Source organism: Elgaria multicarinata, chromosome 10 (assembly GCF_023053635.1).
Source record: "Elgaria multicarinata webbii isolate HBS135686 ecotype San Diego chromosome 10, rElgMul1.1.pri, whole genome shotgun sequence".
Classification (NCBI taxonomy): domain Eukaryota; kingdom Metazoa; phylum Chordata; class Lepidosauria; order Squamata; family Anguidae; genus Elgaria; species Elgaria multicarinata.
The window spans coordinates 26,966,568-26,983,983 of NC_086180.1; the positions used below are offsets into that span (position 1 = coordinate 26,966,568).

Consider the following 17,416-nt stretch of genomic DNA (forward strand, 5'->3'; position numbering starts at 1 on the left):
AGAGAGACAATATGAGGGTGGGATGTACTGTTGCAGATAGCTCAAACTACTGTTTTCTTTGCTTGTACATTTTATAATGTGTTTAGGAAAATGACCACAAGTGGCTGTGGACATGAATATTTTCAATGCCAATAAAGTTAGATTAATATCCAATACACGGAGCTAGAAGATAAACTTCGAGAAACTTTGTCAGGTCCATGTACAAACTCCACATTTGACAGTCCACTGTTACAACACTTTATGTGTTTTTTTTTAATCTTACGTTTTAAAGGTGCAAGAAGGGAAAAGAAACATCCGTCTCCCAGAGCAGTGATGGATTATTTCAAAGACCATGTACATCCATCATTAGCTCATATCACCTTTGGGTAATGAAAAGTGGTGGTGTTGGCTTTTGCCATGTATTCCATAATCCATGATCTCACACTTGGTTATTTACTTCTGGTATCGGTCTTGTGTATATCTGCTCCAAGAATATCTTAACTCCAGTTCTACTTCTACGAGTCATCTTGAATGTTCCTTCCTCTCCTGCTGGCACTTGTATTTCTGAATCATGCCACTGATATAGTCCAGCAGTCACTTATATGAGTAAATTATCCATTTTACTTGTGGCTGCTTTTCTCCAAAACTCAATCCAGAATCTGGATTCTGATTTAATATAATCTGTAGCTGTTTTAGCTGGACTTGCAATTCATTCCACACATTTCCAGACTTCTGCACATCACTGTAGGGCACTGTGATTCCTAGAACTCCTGAAATAGCAACAGGCTGATACTTCGGCATTCACTGATACATCCTTATATTGGTGAAGTTCTTTGCCCTTCTTTTCCTCTCTCATCTTCTTCACTGCTTATAACAGTCTTGTGGAGAAGTCGGGGGCCTGCCAGGCCAATTATGAGAGCTCCAGCTGGAGCTGTGATCAGGATTGCCAGGAAAGCGATTGTCAAGATATTCAGGCCATATTGTTCTAGCTTGTCATCTTGGTGAACTCGTGCTGTATCTAAGGCAACAGAACCAATTGCGGCCTGCATGGAAAAGGAGAAAATAGCACCAGTTTGGATCCTAAGATAACTCAGGGAAATTCATTAAAGGAAAGTTCCTATCCCGTGAACCAATTCTAAAGCTTCTCTGGAGGATGGGGGGGGGGGTTTCCTCCTGAGCAACGTGGGATGGGGCAGAAGAGAGAAAATTGTCCCAAATTTTTCTCGGATTCTAAGATAAGTTAAGGAATTTCACAGAACAAAAGTTTCTCCTTCCCTGCCCCATTCTGCATTTTTCAGGCTTTATGTATCAATAGCAGTTTGATACATGGGGTCAACACCATGGGTACTATTTAGTCAGCCATGGTGTGTGTGTCTGTGTTCTAGCTGTGCATGCCATATGCACAAGTCCCTTTGTTAAAATAATAAGAACAACTATATTAGTATAGTTATGGGGTTAGAAGAGAACGCAAGTGCTCTCAAATTGCACTGCTTTTCTGCAATTTACAGCACAATTTAAAGTGGGTTTGCAAACAGATAAGGGCATCAGTTTCATGCCAATGCAGACAGAACACGACACCATGGTTAAAGGAAATCATGGAAAGGAGGTGAAAATTTGCACAGGATTTGGTGAAGTTAGGCAATTGTTTTTCAAGTTGCTTGCAAGAGTCAAAGTAACCTCCTTCTCATTTACAGTATAGTACACCATAGTGTACAGTTAACCCATTTGTTGAAGGTGCAAATCACTATAAAAGCATACTCTACCTGTACAGTTGCTTTGGGGATCCATGCCAGTGCAATAAATATTTTCTCCTTCAAATCAAAGCCACAGGCAATCAACAGCAGAAATGTAGCAGTAACTCGTATAATTAAAGACAAAGCCAGGGTGGCCAAACAGAGTCCTGCAGCAGAAAGATATACTTAATTATTCCTTTTAGAAAAATTACCTTGATCTTTATCGTATTAGTAGTAGGTATTAGTAAGAACAACCAAAGGCATGGGTCACTGTCAGGCAGTGATGGTTCTAGTCAATAGAAACAGGCAGGTATTTTTCATGTAGAACCAAATACTCTTTGCATCCGTTTTTTTGCAAAACAGGCCCTCACTAGAAAGTCACTGAGTGATATATTTATACTATCTTAAAACTCATTCCCCCCATTTCGTCTTTAAAACAAGATGTGAAAGTGGGTATGTTTGCTCAAAGTTAACAAGGCCCTAGAATGCCTAAGTCTAAATTCAAACACCTTTCTCAGAGGTACTGAATAGTATGTTTGCAATGATAAAAAAGAAAGGACCATATTGAGGGAGAGAAACCCAAAACCCTGCAAACAGAACCTTTATTAATTTATAAATAGTACTAAAAACACAGAAATATGACTAGGTTGATATTGATTTGACACAAGGTGTAGATCTGGCTAGTTAAGCTAGCTGCAGTAGCTCTCAATGCTCCAGCTCTCATGAACAGACTTACCAACCATCTTAGCTTCGAGAGAGGCAACAGATATTTCAGCTCCAATTAAACCAAACAGAAAGGGCTGAAACACATGCCAGGCAACTGCAACCATTTCTTCCACTGCTTTCTGCATGACAAAATGCAAACAGCTGCAGTCGTACAAGAGCAAAGTGTTGGTGCTTGTAATGTGGGAGGTGTCACATCTTAAAAAATGACGTCTTAAAAATGAATTGCCCTAATCAAGATGCTATCTTGCTTGTCCTAACTCTAAAAACTGGATTCTACCTTTATTTATAAAGATGTATAACGGCTTTTTCATGTCCTGAAGGAACATCACGATTGCACAAGGCACCCCACTTAAGAAGTTTACATCAACACCACAAAGACTGGCTGAGCTGAAACTACGTTTAAAAGCTCTCCTTTCAGTAGGTTGTCTCAGTATTTAACTGTTGATATGTTCAATTTTTACCTTATTTGGATCCTTTTAGTGTATTTTGCAACTTGCATAAATTCCCTCCAAACCTGTAGAAACTTTTCACTTCTGTTCATTGGAACTCCAGGCCTAGTTTCATACAACAAACCGTGGTCCCAGCTGGGAATGAGCATCTTCATTCTCATCAAAAGATGCATCTACTCAGTTTAGTGGAGCCTGAATGAACACTGTGATGCAGATGAATAAGGATCACTTGCTATATTAGGGCAAATGATCCTAAACCTAAATAGGGTTTCCCTACTGGCTGTGGGGAAGCAGTGATCAGACTGGAGGCTTTAGCCTCTCCCTCCCCTAACATGTGCATGCATGCACAACTCCAGCTCACCATCTGGCATCATACACAGCCATCAGGGCCGAAAAGGTTACCCACCCTTGCCCTTAGAATGACCAGTTGCACAGTAAACCAGCCCTACTGGCATCCAGTCTATTTCACACAAACTGGTCAGCCAGAATCAGAGTGAATTCTGAGCAGTATATTGTTAACTGAACACTCACCTTCTCATCAGACCATGCCATCCCACCCAGAAATGCCAAGACAATTGTGCAGAGCCCTCCAGATCCAGGGAAGCCAAAATACTTGCTGCCCAAAAGAGTAAACACAGAGAGGCCCAGCACAAAGAATGCTCTTTTCCATACAACGTATGCCTTAGATCAGGAAACAAAATGGAAAGAGACTATTAGAAATGTTTAAAAATTCACTATAGCATTACTAGGAAATAACTCCAAACTGATGTAATCATAATGTCAAGGCAAAATCTACAACCAAGTCCTTCATTTATTCCCAAAAGATCAGCCATTTTTAATCAATTTGCTGGCAGGAAGCCCAACCCTGAGCATATTTTATCTTCATTCATTCTTGAACAAGAATTGAAACAAAGGCAGCCCAGTCCTATCCCTTCTGCACTATTAAACAGATATTATAAACAATAATGAGAAGACCTCACTTCTAACATGGCTACAAACAAAGGCCCAAACATTTATCTTTCTGCAGTTAAAACTTGAATGGGAGCAAAGGACGCTAATCATGTCAGAATGGAAATGGACAGATCTTCATAAATGACACACCACTGATGACTGAGAAAGATCAATAAAGTACACTGGAGCTACAACTTTGAATAGAGTAATGCTATAAATTTGCCACTCTCAAGATCATTCCTTGGTGCCCTCCAGATGCTTTGGAGACTCCCATAATCTCTGACCATTGGCCATGCTTGCTAGGGCTGATGGGAGTTGTAGTCCAAAACATTTGGAGAGCATCAAGTTGGGGAAGGCTGCTCTCGATCATATTTTTTGATTGTTACAAGCTAGGACAGGATAGTTTCGGCTTTATGAGTTCTCTACAACCCCTACTTCAAAGATGCTGGACAGATACTTTTCAACAGTTTTTTTTTAATTTACCTGATCCTTGCTCGGAAAGTACCAAATAAATATTCCTAGAAGACCACCAGCACCTGCACCGATTGCAACTTCCATTACACCACGGAGGAGATTATTAAACGTGGAGCCTGTTTGGACACAGCAGATGGAAAGGATTCAACAAGATTTTTATACAATCTCTCTGGCTAGCACTTTATAAGCAGGCTCAGCCTATTTCTAGGGGAAATATTCAAACTATTGGCTAACAAGAGGCAAAAGGAAAGCTGGTAGAACATGGAGAGGACCAGAAACAAACAAACAAACAAACCCCAAAACTATGATAAGGCAGGATCAACCTCCCATCACTCTCCTTGGAGATCGATCAACAAAAAATACCAGAGGGCTCAAAAAAGTGAGCCAAGGCACCTGCTGCAATGAAAGGCAAACCTCTCAATTTCAAATTTCCAAGCTGATTGCGCTTTGGGGGAAATTCCTTCCTAGTCCCAATGATCAAGTCTGTCAGTTCGTAAGCATCAAAATCCATGTAGTTGCCTGCAAGTACACATATTTGTGTTTCTGTGGTGCTACCGTGTCTGGTCAAAGAAGTTCTGATTAAACGTCATAGCAGCACAGAAAGAATAAACATCCATATTTTTGTCTATTATATTTATTTATTACATTTTAATCCTGTGAAATGTTAGGTGGGAAGTGACAGTAACTGGACCAAGATGTACGATTGTTATTTTAACATTGTATCAGTTTTATATGTTTTTCATCAGTTTTATGCATTTTATGGTAGTGTTGTTTCCCGCCTCGATTCAGAGGGAGAGGCGGGTAAGAAATAAATACTACATGATGATGATGATGATGTCACCCAGTAAATATGGCTGAATTTCAATCCAAGTTTCTCATCTGAAATCCTACATTGCAGTCGCTATGCTGCACAAATACCATATGTGAAGGAATTAGTTCTTCTTGTTCTTGGGCTCCAGCGGACCACAACTATGTGATAAGCCAGCTGTTGAATCTGATGGAAGATTTAGCACAGCCTTCCCCAATATGGTGCCATCAAGTAACCCAACATACTTGAAGGGCACCAGGCTACGGAAAGCTGATTTTGCACAATCCTTAGGTGGCTTTAGGCCATGGGCAAGTAACTGAGAGCCAAATGACACATAACTATTAAAAGCATCTTTGCATCCTCTAAGGCTAGATCTACACCGCTGCTTTATAGTGGTATTGAAGTGCACTGATAACTGTAGGGGCGCAATCCACATTCCATATACCACTTTCATTGCGTTATTTCCTGCTTTTTATTCCACATTCATAATGATTTGACACAAGGTATAGATCTGGCCTAAAGATCAGAACGTTTTAAAATAAAAATTTCATGAGCTGGTAAAGATGATGGTGGCCGATAATGGGATCAAAGCACACATGGGGAGGCGATTTAATGCATTCCTCCCCTGCTGCAGTCCTGAGGAAAATACCTCTTCTGCAGCTGGTACTTTGAAATGGGAAGAAATCCCGCATTGGCACCAAGGATGTATTTAAGCTCATGTCTCTTTTTGCCCTGTCGGCAGAGCACTGTGCTTTGTGCCATAATCACCACTACATGAAAAGATGCAAACACCGGCATTGCGGCATGCCCCATTTCTGTGTTAAGTATATGCAGAGTTAATATACAAGGACTGTATTACCGTAAGTGCAGCACAGAGAAGGAGATCTTTATAATAAAGTTGGCATTACTGATCCCCACTCCATCAAGGCAGTATCACCATACGGAGAAATTGGGCAATGTTAACAGTGTGACTTCCAGGTTCTTTTTTTTTTTTTTTGTGGGGAGGGAGAACTATTGGATTGAATGGGACTATACAGGAGTTGTTATTGGTTACTTGTCCAGCAGATGGCAGAGAAAGGGCCTCTTTTAGTCCTGGAAATGCCACTAATTAAACCTCAGCAAAAGCAAAAGAAGAAAATGGTGCTTTCCTGCTGTGATACTGATTTTAAAGTGCAAGAGAAAGTGTTCAGTTTATATTATGGCTGCTGTGCCTGTGAGTATGGCTTTATGCGATTCCAGTGTTAGGGTCATTCTACATAGGGCAGAGGATTAAGTGACATAATTCAGGTCACTTCAGCAGTAGAATTCTATAACATACCTCCTCAGACTACAGATGGTGTGTATGTGTTTTTGTGTGTGTGTGTGTGTGTGTTATTTTTGAGCGCTCCCCCACATTAACCTCTGTGCATGTAGCAAAGAGAAAAGTTCTGCACATCTGTCTGTGAAGTACTTGTTTAGTACATGTGGGGGTGCATTCAAAAACATCGCTCTCACACGCACAGACACAAGTGCACGCAAAGGGGGCCTGAAATGGTACAGTGCAGCGGTCTACCACATAATTTTGTGTGAAGTGAAGAATGAATGACTCAGGCGAGGTCATAACCACTACCTGTTTGACAGCACATATTAATTTAGGGTCACATCAGAATGAGCTCTTCATGTGGGAACACAATCCTCCCCCATTCTTAATGGGAACAGCTGTAGCCCCTCCCTTCCAACTCGTCCACCATACTTTTAACCTCTTCCACCCCCAGATGGGCATGTGCTGTAGTTCATCAGTTCTATAGAGTAACTATAGTACCTGTGGAAAAGGCTATGCCTAAGAAGGTGTTGAAGCCTGTGATTGCCACGATATCATCCAGGCTGCCAGCAGCTATTAGCAAGGTTGGGATGCCTTTGTCAACACCATATCCTCTGGCTTGTAACATCAGCATTGAAAGAACGACAATGGCAGGAGATACGGCACCTAGAACAAATCTGAAAGGAAATAAATAGTGTATAGCTGCCTACGGTATAATCTTTGAAAAGGTAGGGAACAAATTGTAGTAATAAATACATGTGTGGGAGGGGAATTCTTTTCCCTTCCTCTGCATAAACTAGTCACTGTCACCCACTCCCAAGTTGTAAAAAGAAAAACACATGGGATAGGGAGAGCCTCCCTACATTTCCATTCTCAGTGTTGCCATTCACCAAATAAGTTAAGTTTCTATGCAACGCTCTAAGCACTTTTGTTGTCCAGACTGGCTATCTGATGCAGAAAATGAAGAGCTTCCAGTTGCACCAATGCTAGCTAGCTGGCTTCCTGCACTTGGTTATTATTAACACTAAAGTACCCCAAAGATGTAGTCATGGCCATCAATCCGGGTGGCTTTAAAAGGGGATTAGACAAATTCATGGAGGATAAGGCTACCAATGGCTACTAGTCCGGATAGCTACATGTTAATCCAGCGTCAGAAGCAAGTGTGCCTCTGTATACCAGTTAGTAAGGAACACAAGTGAGATGCTATTGCACTCATGTCCACCTTGTGGGTTTCCCACAGGCAGCTGGTCAGTCACTGATTGAACAGAATGCTGGGCTAGATGGGCCCTTGATCTGATGCATCTTGGCTGTTCTTATGTTAAAAGGAATGCCCTGTGTGGGCAGGGCTCTGGGTTTTGCCTACTTGCTATAAGATTGGGGTGTAAGTATTGCTAGAAGAAATACATAGCCTGAGTCACCTCTTACCCTAACATAAACCCCCATTCCCATGGCAGCTGCATGATAAAGTGAGACAAGACAGCGGCTGAGCATGCTTCAATGATGCAGGGCCCCAAGCTTAGTCTGAAACAGACACCTTTTAACTTATTCAGAGCCTGAAAGACAAAAAGATTTTTAAAAATGGATTCTAATCGTGAGGACAGACATAAGATTTTAAGTTATTTGCCTGCAGTTTTTCAATTTGCCCTTCTCAATTTGCATCACAGACATACTTTCTACAAAATTGTATAGTGCAGCCTTGTATTTAAACTCTAGCCTAGTAACCATAGTGACCAGAAATTGCCTGTAGGTGAGTGAGTGGGCTGGCAGAGGAGGGATGTAGTGCTCCCTCCCTCCTCTGCCTTTAGTATAGAACACGTGGTCTGTTTAAGAGGGAATCCTCTGCACATTGCATAGAACTCCCCATCCCTCTGCCAGCCCCCACTGGGCTTTGAACATCTTCTGCAGTCTACTAACATTTGTGGGCTTATTTACAAGGCCAGCAGATGCGGATCAGCATCACCTCTTGCCTCTGCCCTTTTGCATCATGCAGGCTGTTGTCTTTTCCCCTCTTACTTCTTAAAAGCAACACGTGTTCATGTTACATACCACCTATTTCCCTGAGTGCTGAGAGGTTCCACAGACCATGCTAAAATGGTTTAGTTTCCTTTAGGGGTTGGGGACTCATGGTGTCTTTATTTACAAATATATGAGCAGAGCATAAGCGGAAGTGAAGTGACACTCCTACGAGGCAGAAGATCCCCATGGGCAGCCACCCAGACTGCAGCTCAATTTGACCAATTCCAGCTAGAAACTCTCATTCTCTCTCTCTCTGCTTCTTCCATACTATGAACCCCTTTCTCTCTCTCTCTCACCCCCCATCCCCACACACAGGGCTTGACTACATGCCCTATATACCCTATCGTGGATGCGCAGTTGTATCCTGTGGTTTAAAACGACGCAGCTGCCAACTTGCAGCCACAATGGGCTTTCCCCTGCCAAACTGCGCTTTTTCAAAGTGTCGTTCTACCACGACTTTTTCAATTGCTCCGATGTCACCACCTTGTTTCTTTGTCTGTCAGTGGTGGCTTCGGTTTGGGTTATGAAAGTGGGCGTACCTTGGGGTGGATCCCAGCGCAGGGTAGGCGCGGAAACTCAGGGCAGGAGTTGGGCTCGACAAGCCTCGTAATGGCTGCCATGGCGATGTAAAAGTTGGGGAACAAAAGTAATGGCAGTTAAGATATATGACGTATAAACTAAATGAACTGTAGCAGCACAGATGCACTGCTACGGGCTTTCGAAGTTGCGCAGAGTTGTCATTAAAAAAAAGTGGGTTTTTTTGCAGTTTCCGTTCCCGCTGTCTGACAATGACGCTGCGGTTTTTCCCAGGCTGGATAGACCACACTCACTCTTGCTGTGTAATTCTTTTGATTCTGCTTCACAGCAGCAATGCTGCGGGGTTTGGGAGGGAATCAAGAGTCAAAGCGGCATTGTATAGACACAGCCACACACTCATACATCTGCTCTCTTCCCTTCATCCAACTCTGATGGATGGCTCATTAAAACCATAGCGAGATTCCTAACTATCAGGAGACTATTCTAATCCAGACTTTCCCAACTTCACAATCTCCAGATGTGTTGTGACTTCCATCTGCTCAACCATTCTCTGCTTTTGCTTTAAGTAATCCCAGCTGCCTTCCCCAACCTGATTCCCTCAACATGTGTTGGACTGCAACTTCTATAATTCTGGCAAGGTTGGGGAAATTTGAATTTCAGGCATAAGGGGTGGGGTGGAGGTTTTTTTCTTCTCTCTCCAGTACAATCAAAACTAACATCACTCTCCTTGTGCCACTAGACTGGTTGAGAAAAAAAGTTCTGTTTGATACTTCACCTTTGAGTCAAGGCCAAGACCAGCAAGGGCCAAAATAATTGAAAGGGCAATATTTCTCAGGGTAGCTCCCCATTTCACATTGATATGGACAACCTCACTGGTGAATGGGATATTTCTGATGAGAAATCCAGCCATCAACATCCCTACATGGAACAGAGAAAGCTGTCTCACTGACTGTTTACATCGCAGGTGGAAACAGCATTTGGAAAGGTCTGGATAAAGTCAGCAAATCAGTGGGAAAAAGCAATGTAGTAAGTCAATGGAAGAATAATTGTTCAAACTCCTGGGCCCCAGAATCAAATAGAAGCCCTTTTTCCTGATCTCACTGGGTCTCCAATTCAATCTGCCTACTCCACCCCTCTCCTCACAAGCACCACAATGGCACAATGAAGAGTCCAGTCTACCCGCCCCAACAGGTGATCTGTCCTGCTCACAGCTGCATGGCAGGCAGAAATTTAAACAGATTAAACTTTTCCCATCATGGAGATGAAGTGTTAGGTAAGCCTGCACCTATGGAATTTCTGCATGTTATGCAGCTGGTAAAGGCACTGGGGCCTCTGTCAAGAACAAAGCTGGCAACTCTACTTCTAACTTGGCCTTGGCTTGGAACAGGCCATCTTGTTTGGAAATATATATTCATCACTCTCAGAACCAAATGGCATGTTACAAAGAAGAACCATGACTGATGCTCCCAACATCTCTCTCTCTCTCTTTTTTTTTTTTAGGAATGGGACCTGGATCATGGCTGTGGCATTTGGGGGAAGGGGTTGAATTCTTTTCCCTAAACCTTTCCCCAACTTAAATCCTGCTGAAACTGCTATTACAAGCCATTTCTGGTGGCCCACCAGATCGCCTAGCATCTGCTGCTGAAAAAATAGTGGCAGCATTGCTTGAGGTTTTCCTTCTAATGCTAGCAAGGGAATCCCTTCCTTATCTCGCTTCTCTGCTAAATACTAGCAAGAGAAAACCTTCCCTTATCTCTGATCATAAGTAAGGGATTTCTTTGCTAGTGCTAGCAAGAAAACCCCTTCCCTTATCTTTGCTGAGGAAATGAATACCAGGAACTTTAGTGATATATTCTGACATTGCCTAGAGTAAGTCAAACATATGCTTCTTGGCCGATTAAGACCTAATCAGCTTTGTGAGCTATTCTCACCTACAGGTGAAGACACTCAAGGAGCACTAAAAGGTACCCCTTGTGCATTGGCGAACCCCACTGCCCGCCAAATTACAATCCCAATTATGGGTTGGTGAAGAGAGTATGTGCACAAAGTATCTGTCCCTAGTTAAATAAAAACAGATAAAAAATGAATTGTTAAAACTCAATCATCTGCGTTATGACATACATATTCATTTAAAAAACAGCTGAGAAATGGACAAAGAAATTATTAATAACTCAAGATATTCCTTTGAAATATTTCAGCAGCCTTCAAGTCATGAGAATGATCTCCAGCAGAATCTTATTTAAATAACATAGATCCATATCAGTGGGCATAAACTATAATCTGACTTTGAACAAGTCTGCTGTCATCTCAACAAGTCAAGTATGTGTAACAATAAAATGATGCACACTATCTGATAATCGGATACTTACCAAGAAGGCGAGGGAGTGGAGGTAGACGAGGTATTTTAAGTAGCGCTACAAGTTGACCTCCACTTACAGAACAACAATAGAGGACTAACATTCCGAAGATGTTTCCACCAGGAAGACTCTCACGACCTGTAATAGACCAGATCACGGCCCAGACCAGTGCTACTGCTACCACTGAGAAAATAATGGGGAAATGCTTAAGCAGCATCCTTCAACATTCATAAGGAAGTGTGATTTGTCATTAGAGGACTGGAAGAAACAAACTTTGTGCTTGTAATGCCAGTCTTTGCAGCATTATTTGTAATATTCTTATACCTTGTCCCTTTACATTATTTACAGCTTTCTGCGAATGCAAGGGCTTGTTCTTGTGAAATCTGCAATATTTGATGAGTTGCCAGTAAATCAGCCACGTGCTGATGTACATCCAAGGCATGCTATGGAATCCAGGCCACAGAGACCAGTATAATTGCTTATAGATCATTGTGCTGGAACCTGAACAGGATTTAGAGAGGTTTCAGTACCTGGGATGCTTCCAGACAGAGAATTCTTAGCAATACTGATAATAAGGCAGTGTACAGCTATTCTGTCCTTTTCTCCTTAATGGATTTTCCATGGTAAGAGAAAAGAGGGAAGAAACAGTGGGAAAACATGGGAGAATTATGAGTTGAAGGTGTCATCATCTGGAACCTCCACCCCATAAAATTCTGTGAATAAGGCAGGGCAATGGCACCATAAAATCCTTGTCTGGAAACACCCCAGGTCTCCTCCCACATCATACTGTTTCTTGTTTTAGAGCTTCTCTACATCATTGATTTATAATGCACTCATGATTGGCCACTCAGAATTTTGTGGGTCATTTACATGATCATAGAATCATAGAATATCAGAGTTGGAAGGGGCCTACAAGGCCATCGAGTCCAACACCCCGCTCAATGCAGGAACCAACAACCTCCAGGATGTCTCCTGCACTTTCCCCTGGTAATCTTGCTTTTTTTTTTTTTTTTTTAAAAAAAAAGGTATAATGGAGTATTTCAAATAATCACAGGATTAATTCTGACACTAGATGGCACTTTTTCATTGAACTTGATGGAATATTCAGAGGAAGAAGTTTTCAATTATACATCACCTGGTTACTGTTGGGAACACGGAAAACCCTGAGGAAAAAAAGTCTGGTAAGGATGCTATTTCCCCCTCTTAATGTAGAGATGCCCTTAGAACTGAAATGGCCCCATCATGTTGTTTCCTAATGTACCACAGGAGTGGCACTTGAAAAATACTACTTTAGAAAGTGTAGCTCCCTACCTAGTTGTGATGGGAGAATATTGAAGCTATAGAACTTTACTGGTGCAAGGGCACTTTTACATTTACTCTTCCTTACGCTGTAACAAATATCCTTTAATCCAATGTAATAAATACCATATTTCACCTAGTTAAAAGCAATTAATATTCTCAACAATATACAAGAGTAACTAATAGTACTGTTGAAGCAGAGGTACGCTTGAGCTCACATGGAGGCTGGGAATCTCTAGGAGGAAATTATTATTATTATTATTATTATTATTATTTCCCACCTCTTGAGAGGAGAGCTACCAATTTCACTCATCAAATAATTTTTCTTTAAGAGCTAACCTTTCCCTTGCATGGGCTTCTCAGCCAGGATCTTTACACATTCCACCCAGTGCCAAGGCATGAATCCTACTGATGTTTATGGATCAAGTTCTTGGGGTTATATTTTGCACGTTATTGGGGAAGGCATCTCTGATGTATTCTTGGACATGACCCACTTTCAATACAATTCTTCAAAAATGCAGAGAGATTACAGCTTTTTTTGGAGTTCACTTATGTGTGGGAACATTAAGACCTGGTTTAAGAGCTTACAATGATAATTAAAACAATAATGAGTTGGATGAAAAGCTCAGTGAATTGCAGAGCTGATGGATCAAAGCGGAAAGGATATTAGTTAACTTGTCTCTTTGCCTTAGAAAATAATTTCAATGGATTTTTTTTAAGGCTTTGGTTTCAGACTCCTAAAGATTAACTTGATTTATGACATACTGTTTTTCTCCCAAGATCTCAGAGTGGCTTATAGGGGGCTCCCATGTGGTATCTCATCCATGCAGGTTACTGGGCCAGAGACCAGCTTAGTGTCAGGTATAACTATCAGCAAGGTCGAGAGGCCTTGCAGGTTGTAAGCAGATTTAATTAGAACTAGTGGGAATGTCAGAATCTGTGCAAACTTATCTCTGTCAGTGTCCTCACTCTCTGTCTTGACCTTGAAGCTACATGATTTCCCTGGGAACTTGAGAATATTAGAAAGGGGGGGGGGGCTTGTTGAACCAGTCACTCAGTTTGTAGCATTATCTTGGAGGTCTGTGCAGTGCTGTCCTGTTTGGACATTGACTTACGGGCCACAACTCCTGTCTGTCAAGTAGTTTTGAACAGGCCCAAACCTCCCTTTATAAGCTGGAGCAAAGGCGAGGAGCCTTTGTGAGAATCATTTTTCGACTCATGGCCTGAAATCCCTCCGTTTGGATCCATCACCGTTTGGGACTTTGAAAGCACTCTGCATATGGACTCTTTTCTATTTGGACTTCGGATAACTAAGGACTGTGCCATGAAAAGTACTGTGAGGCTTTTCATAGATGTAAAGTTGCATTTGCTGTGGATTGTGTGTTTTATCAACCACTGAGTGTAAGGGTAAACTGGGATTGATTTTTATTGTTGGAATTTTTCCCTGTAGACTCAGGTGGTGTGGAGTTCCCAGTGGTAAAGTACAAACATGACTTTCACCATCCCCATGATCTTGTTTAGGCTTTGGCCATATTCCCCTGAGCTGCCAATGTGTAGCCCACATATGGAATGGTTTGTTAAGCCTTTCAAGAATGTCCCATTGTGATTGCCTGATGGAACAGACCAGGAATCTTTCCCCTCCCTTGGTCAAGTTTGGAACCCTTTCCATCAATCAGCTTTAAGTATTTCTGAAGTGTGTAACCATTAAGCTTTTCACTGTGAGATTTCCCTCAATAAAAGAAGTCTCACTGATTGGGTGTCCCGTGTCAGTTTGCCAGCATGTCTGAATGACAGAGGGAACGGGAAATACGAAAGTTAGCATATGAGCTTTTAGAACATTTTCAGAGCCATGAAAAGTTACTTTCCTGGTGATCCAGCTTAAGAATGTTCTCTGTTAGTGACTATTGTTAACCTGGGAGAATCATATTCCTTCTTTGTTTAGGTAATGGTTGCTCTTTCAGGTTAAATAACATTAATTATAAAACAAGCCCAAATTGACCATTCCAAGGTAAGGCCACATTGGCTATTCAAACTTGGTCACACCTTTCCTTCACAAGATCCAAATCTCAGGGCCTAACTTGCACGTGTGCGAAGTACAATGTTAGCAGTCATATCAGGGAGGCAAATTTTATTGGGAGTGTAGCACCAATAAAATCAAGCCCCGTGCACTTACTGTTACATAAACCAAAAAACGATTTATGTGATTGGCAGCAACACATTTAGTATTACATTTAGGTAGGCCTGAGGGGCAAACTATAAGTGATGCTAAATGCTTCGCCTGAAGTAGTTGTTTTAAAACTGTTAATAGCATGTTCAACGGAAAGGGGGGTGACATTAGAACCACGGCCTGTACAGAGGGGGATTTAACCTTTTCTTTTCCTGCCACAGCCCTGACGGAAATTGCTGGTACACCTGCTATTAATCCCAGAAGGGAAAGTGGGACTTCTGCAAGCAAAAACCTATGATCTGTTCTCTACATGTCAGCTTTTCACATGGGACACAAATTTGTCATGAAGGTATTTTCAGACAACAACACCCCTTTATAAACACACACACAAAATCTCAAGTGTTACAGCTGTGCAAGATTATTATGAGATGTCAATGACAAAACATTTGAACTCTTTCCCCACCCCCAAAGTATCTTCCAAAATCGATTCAACACTTCTTTTTTGTTAAAAAAAATGGGACAATTATTTCACATCTGATGTTAAATATCAGATTTGCTTGTTAGGATAATTTTTTATATTTAAACATTTAAATTCTGAAATTTTAGAGCAGGTAAAAAAAAATCATAAAAAGAATAGTCGTAGTCCCTCGGAAACCAAAGGGTGGCTATCTTCACTTTTCCCTTAGTTTTCTTGCCTTTGTCCTTTGTTTTACATACCATTTGTTACTATTGTGGCAACAATGCCTTGCGGAGGACAAGCAAATATTTGCCTGAGTTTTCCTGGTGTCTTTGTCTCAGCCTTCTGCCCTTGCTGTCCATCATGGTTCAGCAGAGGTACTTCTTTTTGGGTATTATCATGAACAGGTTCCGAACCCAAAATATTGGCCTCCTGAATTAAAACAAAGAAACATTCTGAACAGTAACTTGTTCAGAAGAATTGCTAAAACTTCCTTAAGAGTTGGTGGCAAAGTTGCCAGGTAAATCTTTTGTTACGGAAATTGCTGGCTGATTGCTCTCCATCGATTGCTACCTTAAATCTTTGGATGGGACAAAGGCAGACCTTTCCCTACCTAGATAAGGATGATGCAGTTTAGGACTTCATGTGTGTCTGTGAAAGGAATAAAGGAGACAGACAGCAGTTTCTGGAAAGAAATGAGTTTTGCATGGTCTGAAGCTAACAGCACCACAGGATGAAGGGGTGCCTCTCTTTGGAGATCTCTCTTTGGCACAGTGGCTCCACCTATGTTAAACGTGCTTATTTATAAATAAACTCAAATATTACTAAATGTTAAAAGCCTTCAGTGACTCCTTCCAAAGCAACCCAAAAGCAGGTAAGTGCTGTGTCCCTGAAACTTTTCAGTGCTCAGGGAAGTTGTGAGGACAGTAACTATTTGTTCTGAAATAGTTATTACTTAAATTTAAAAGTGTGTAAATGATTATTCATAAATGATATTAGGTTGATCCAGATCCAAAGTACACCTATTGGAGTCAATGGGACTTATGTTAGTCACTAGTTATTTGTCCCATTGATTTCAGCCTGTGCCAAGCATGACTAAGTCTAGACCCAAGCCAATAAGCTCTAAAAGCAATGAAGTTTTATGATGATTAGAACTTTCTTGCATTTGAATCTCTGAGATCCTCAGGGTGAATTTAACAACCACAACAAACAGAAGGAATTTCTAGTCCTCTAGTAGTAGAGAAAGCAGGAAATAGTTCAATTTATGGCTGAGCCAATACCAGAATTTTAAAATTAAACAGATAAATTCAAGTTCATTACATTTTTCTCATTTTATCTGTTGCAACATGAAAAGTGAGAAGGGATTATCATGATGTTTATTATACTTTTACAACACAAATTTATGCAGTTCAATGGGACTTAATCCAAGCAAATGTGCCAAGGCATCCTATGCCTGTTCCCCTTTAAATACCCAAACTGTCAATATACTTATAAAAGGTCTTAATGACAAATACCTGAGTTGTTTGATGCACGGGATCAACCTTATTCCCCATATTTGCAGATAAAGCCAGATCCTTGTTGTCTGCCACTAAACTCTCTGACTCGGTGACCAATCTAAGATTTTTAAAAAATGTATTTGCTAATCAACAAATTTCCAGGTGCTGCATATTCATTAGGACAAGATTCCTTCGAATTAATATTTTTTAAATACCCACTTCTCCTAAACTTGCACTGCCTAAATCACCGTGGATTGGACTCAAGGAACCATGAGTGGAAGAAAAATAATCATCACCAGTTGTGCAAGAGTTCATATAGTGCTCTAATAGGTAGGTTGCATAGAACGTTCATGCTCCTGGTTGTGTGTGAAGTTGCATAAACTCAGTTCCCATCAGCTCTAGCCATCATAGCCAAAGGTGATGGGTGATAGGAGTTGTAATCCAACAACATGTGGAGGCCTTCCCAACCTGATGCCATTAGGCCCAGCCAGCATAGCAAATGGTCAAGAATGTTGGGCATTGTAGTCGAAATCTGGAGGGCACCAGGTTGGGAAAGGCTGCTGTAGTGTGAACTGTAAAAATGTCCCTTCAAATAGCATCAGGGCCCTAGCACATTTAGATTCAACACAATGGGCCTTGCTTCTGCTTTAGAAGGAGCTGTCTACAC

The 17,416-nt window shown here is 41.3% G+C and overlaps 1 protein-coding gene across 1 annotated transcript; it reads right to left on the reverse strand.

Annotated features, from left to right (window-relative positions):
• Positions 1 to 794: 794 nt before the first annotated feature.
• LOC134405035 (sodium/hydrogen exchanger 9B2-like) lies at positions 795 to 16,806 on the reverse strand. The gene is made up of 11 exons (XM_063136095.1): positions 16,768 to 16,806; positions 15,514 to 15,685; positions 11,343 to 11,513; positions 9,749 to 9,891; positions 7,846 to 7,973; positions 6,922 to 7,097; positions 4,322 to 4,428; positions 3,419 to 3,568; positions 2,449 to 2,557; positions 1,743 to 1,879; positions 795 to 1,022 (listed from the first exon to the last, which is right to left on the reverse strand). Exons 1-11 carry the CDS (start codon positions 16,804 to 16,806, stop codon positions 795 to 797), a joined length of 1,560 nt encoding a protein of 519 aa, XP_062992165.1.
• Between the last annotated feature and the right edge of the window lie 610 nt (positions 16,807 to 17,416).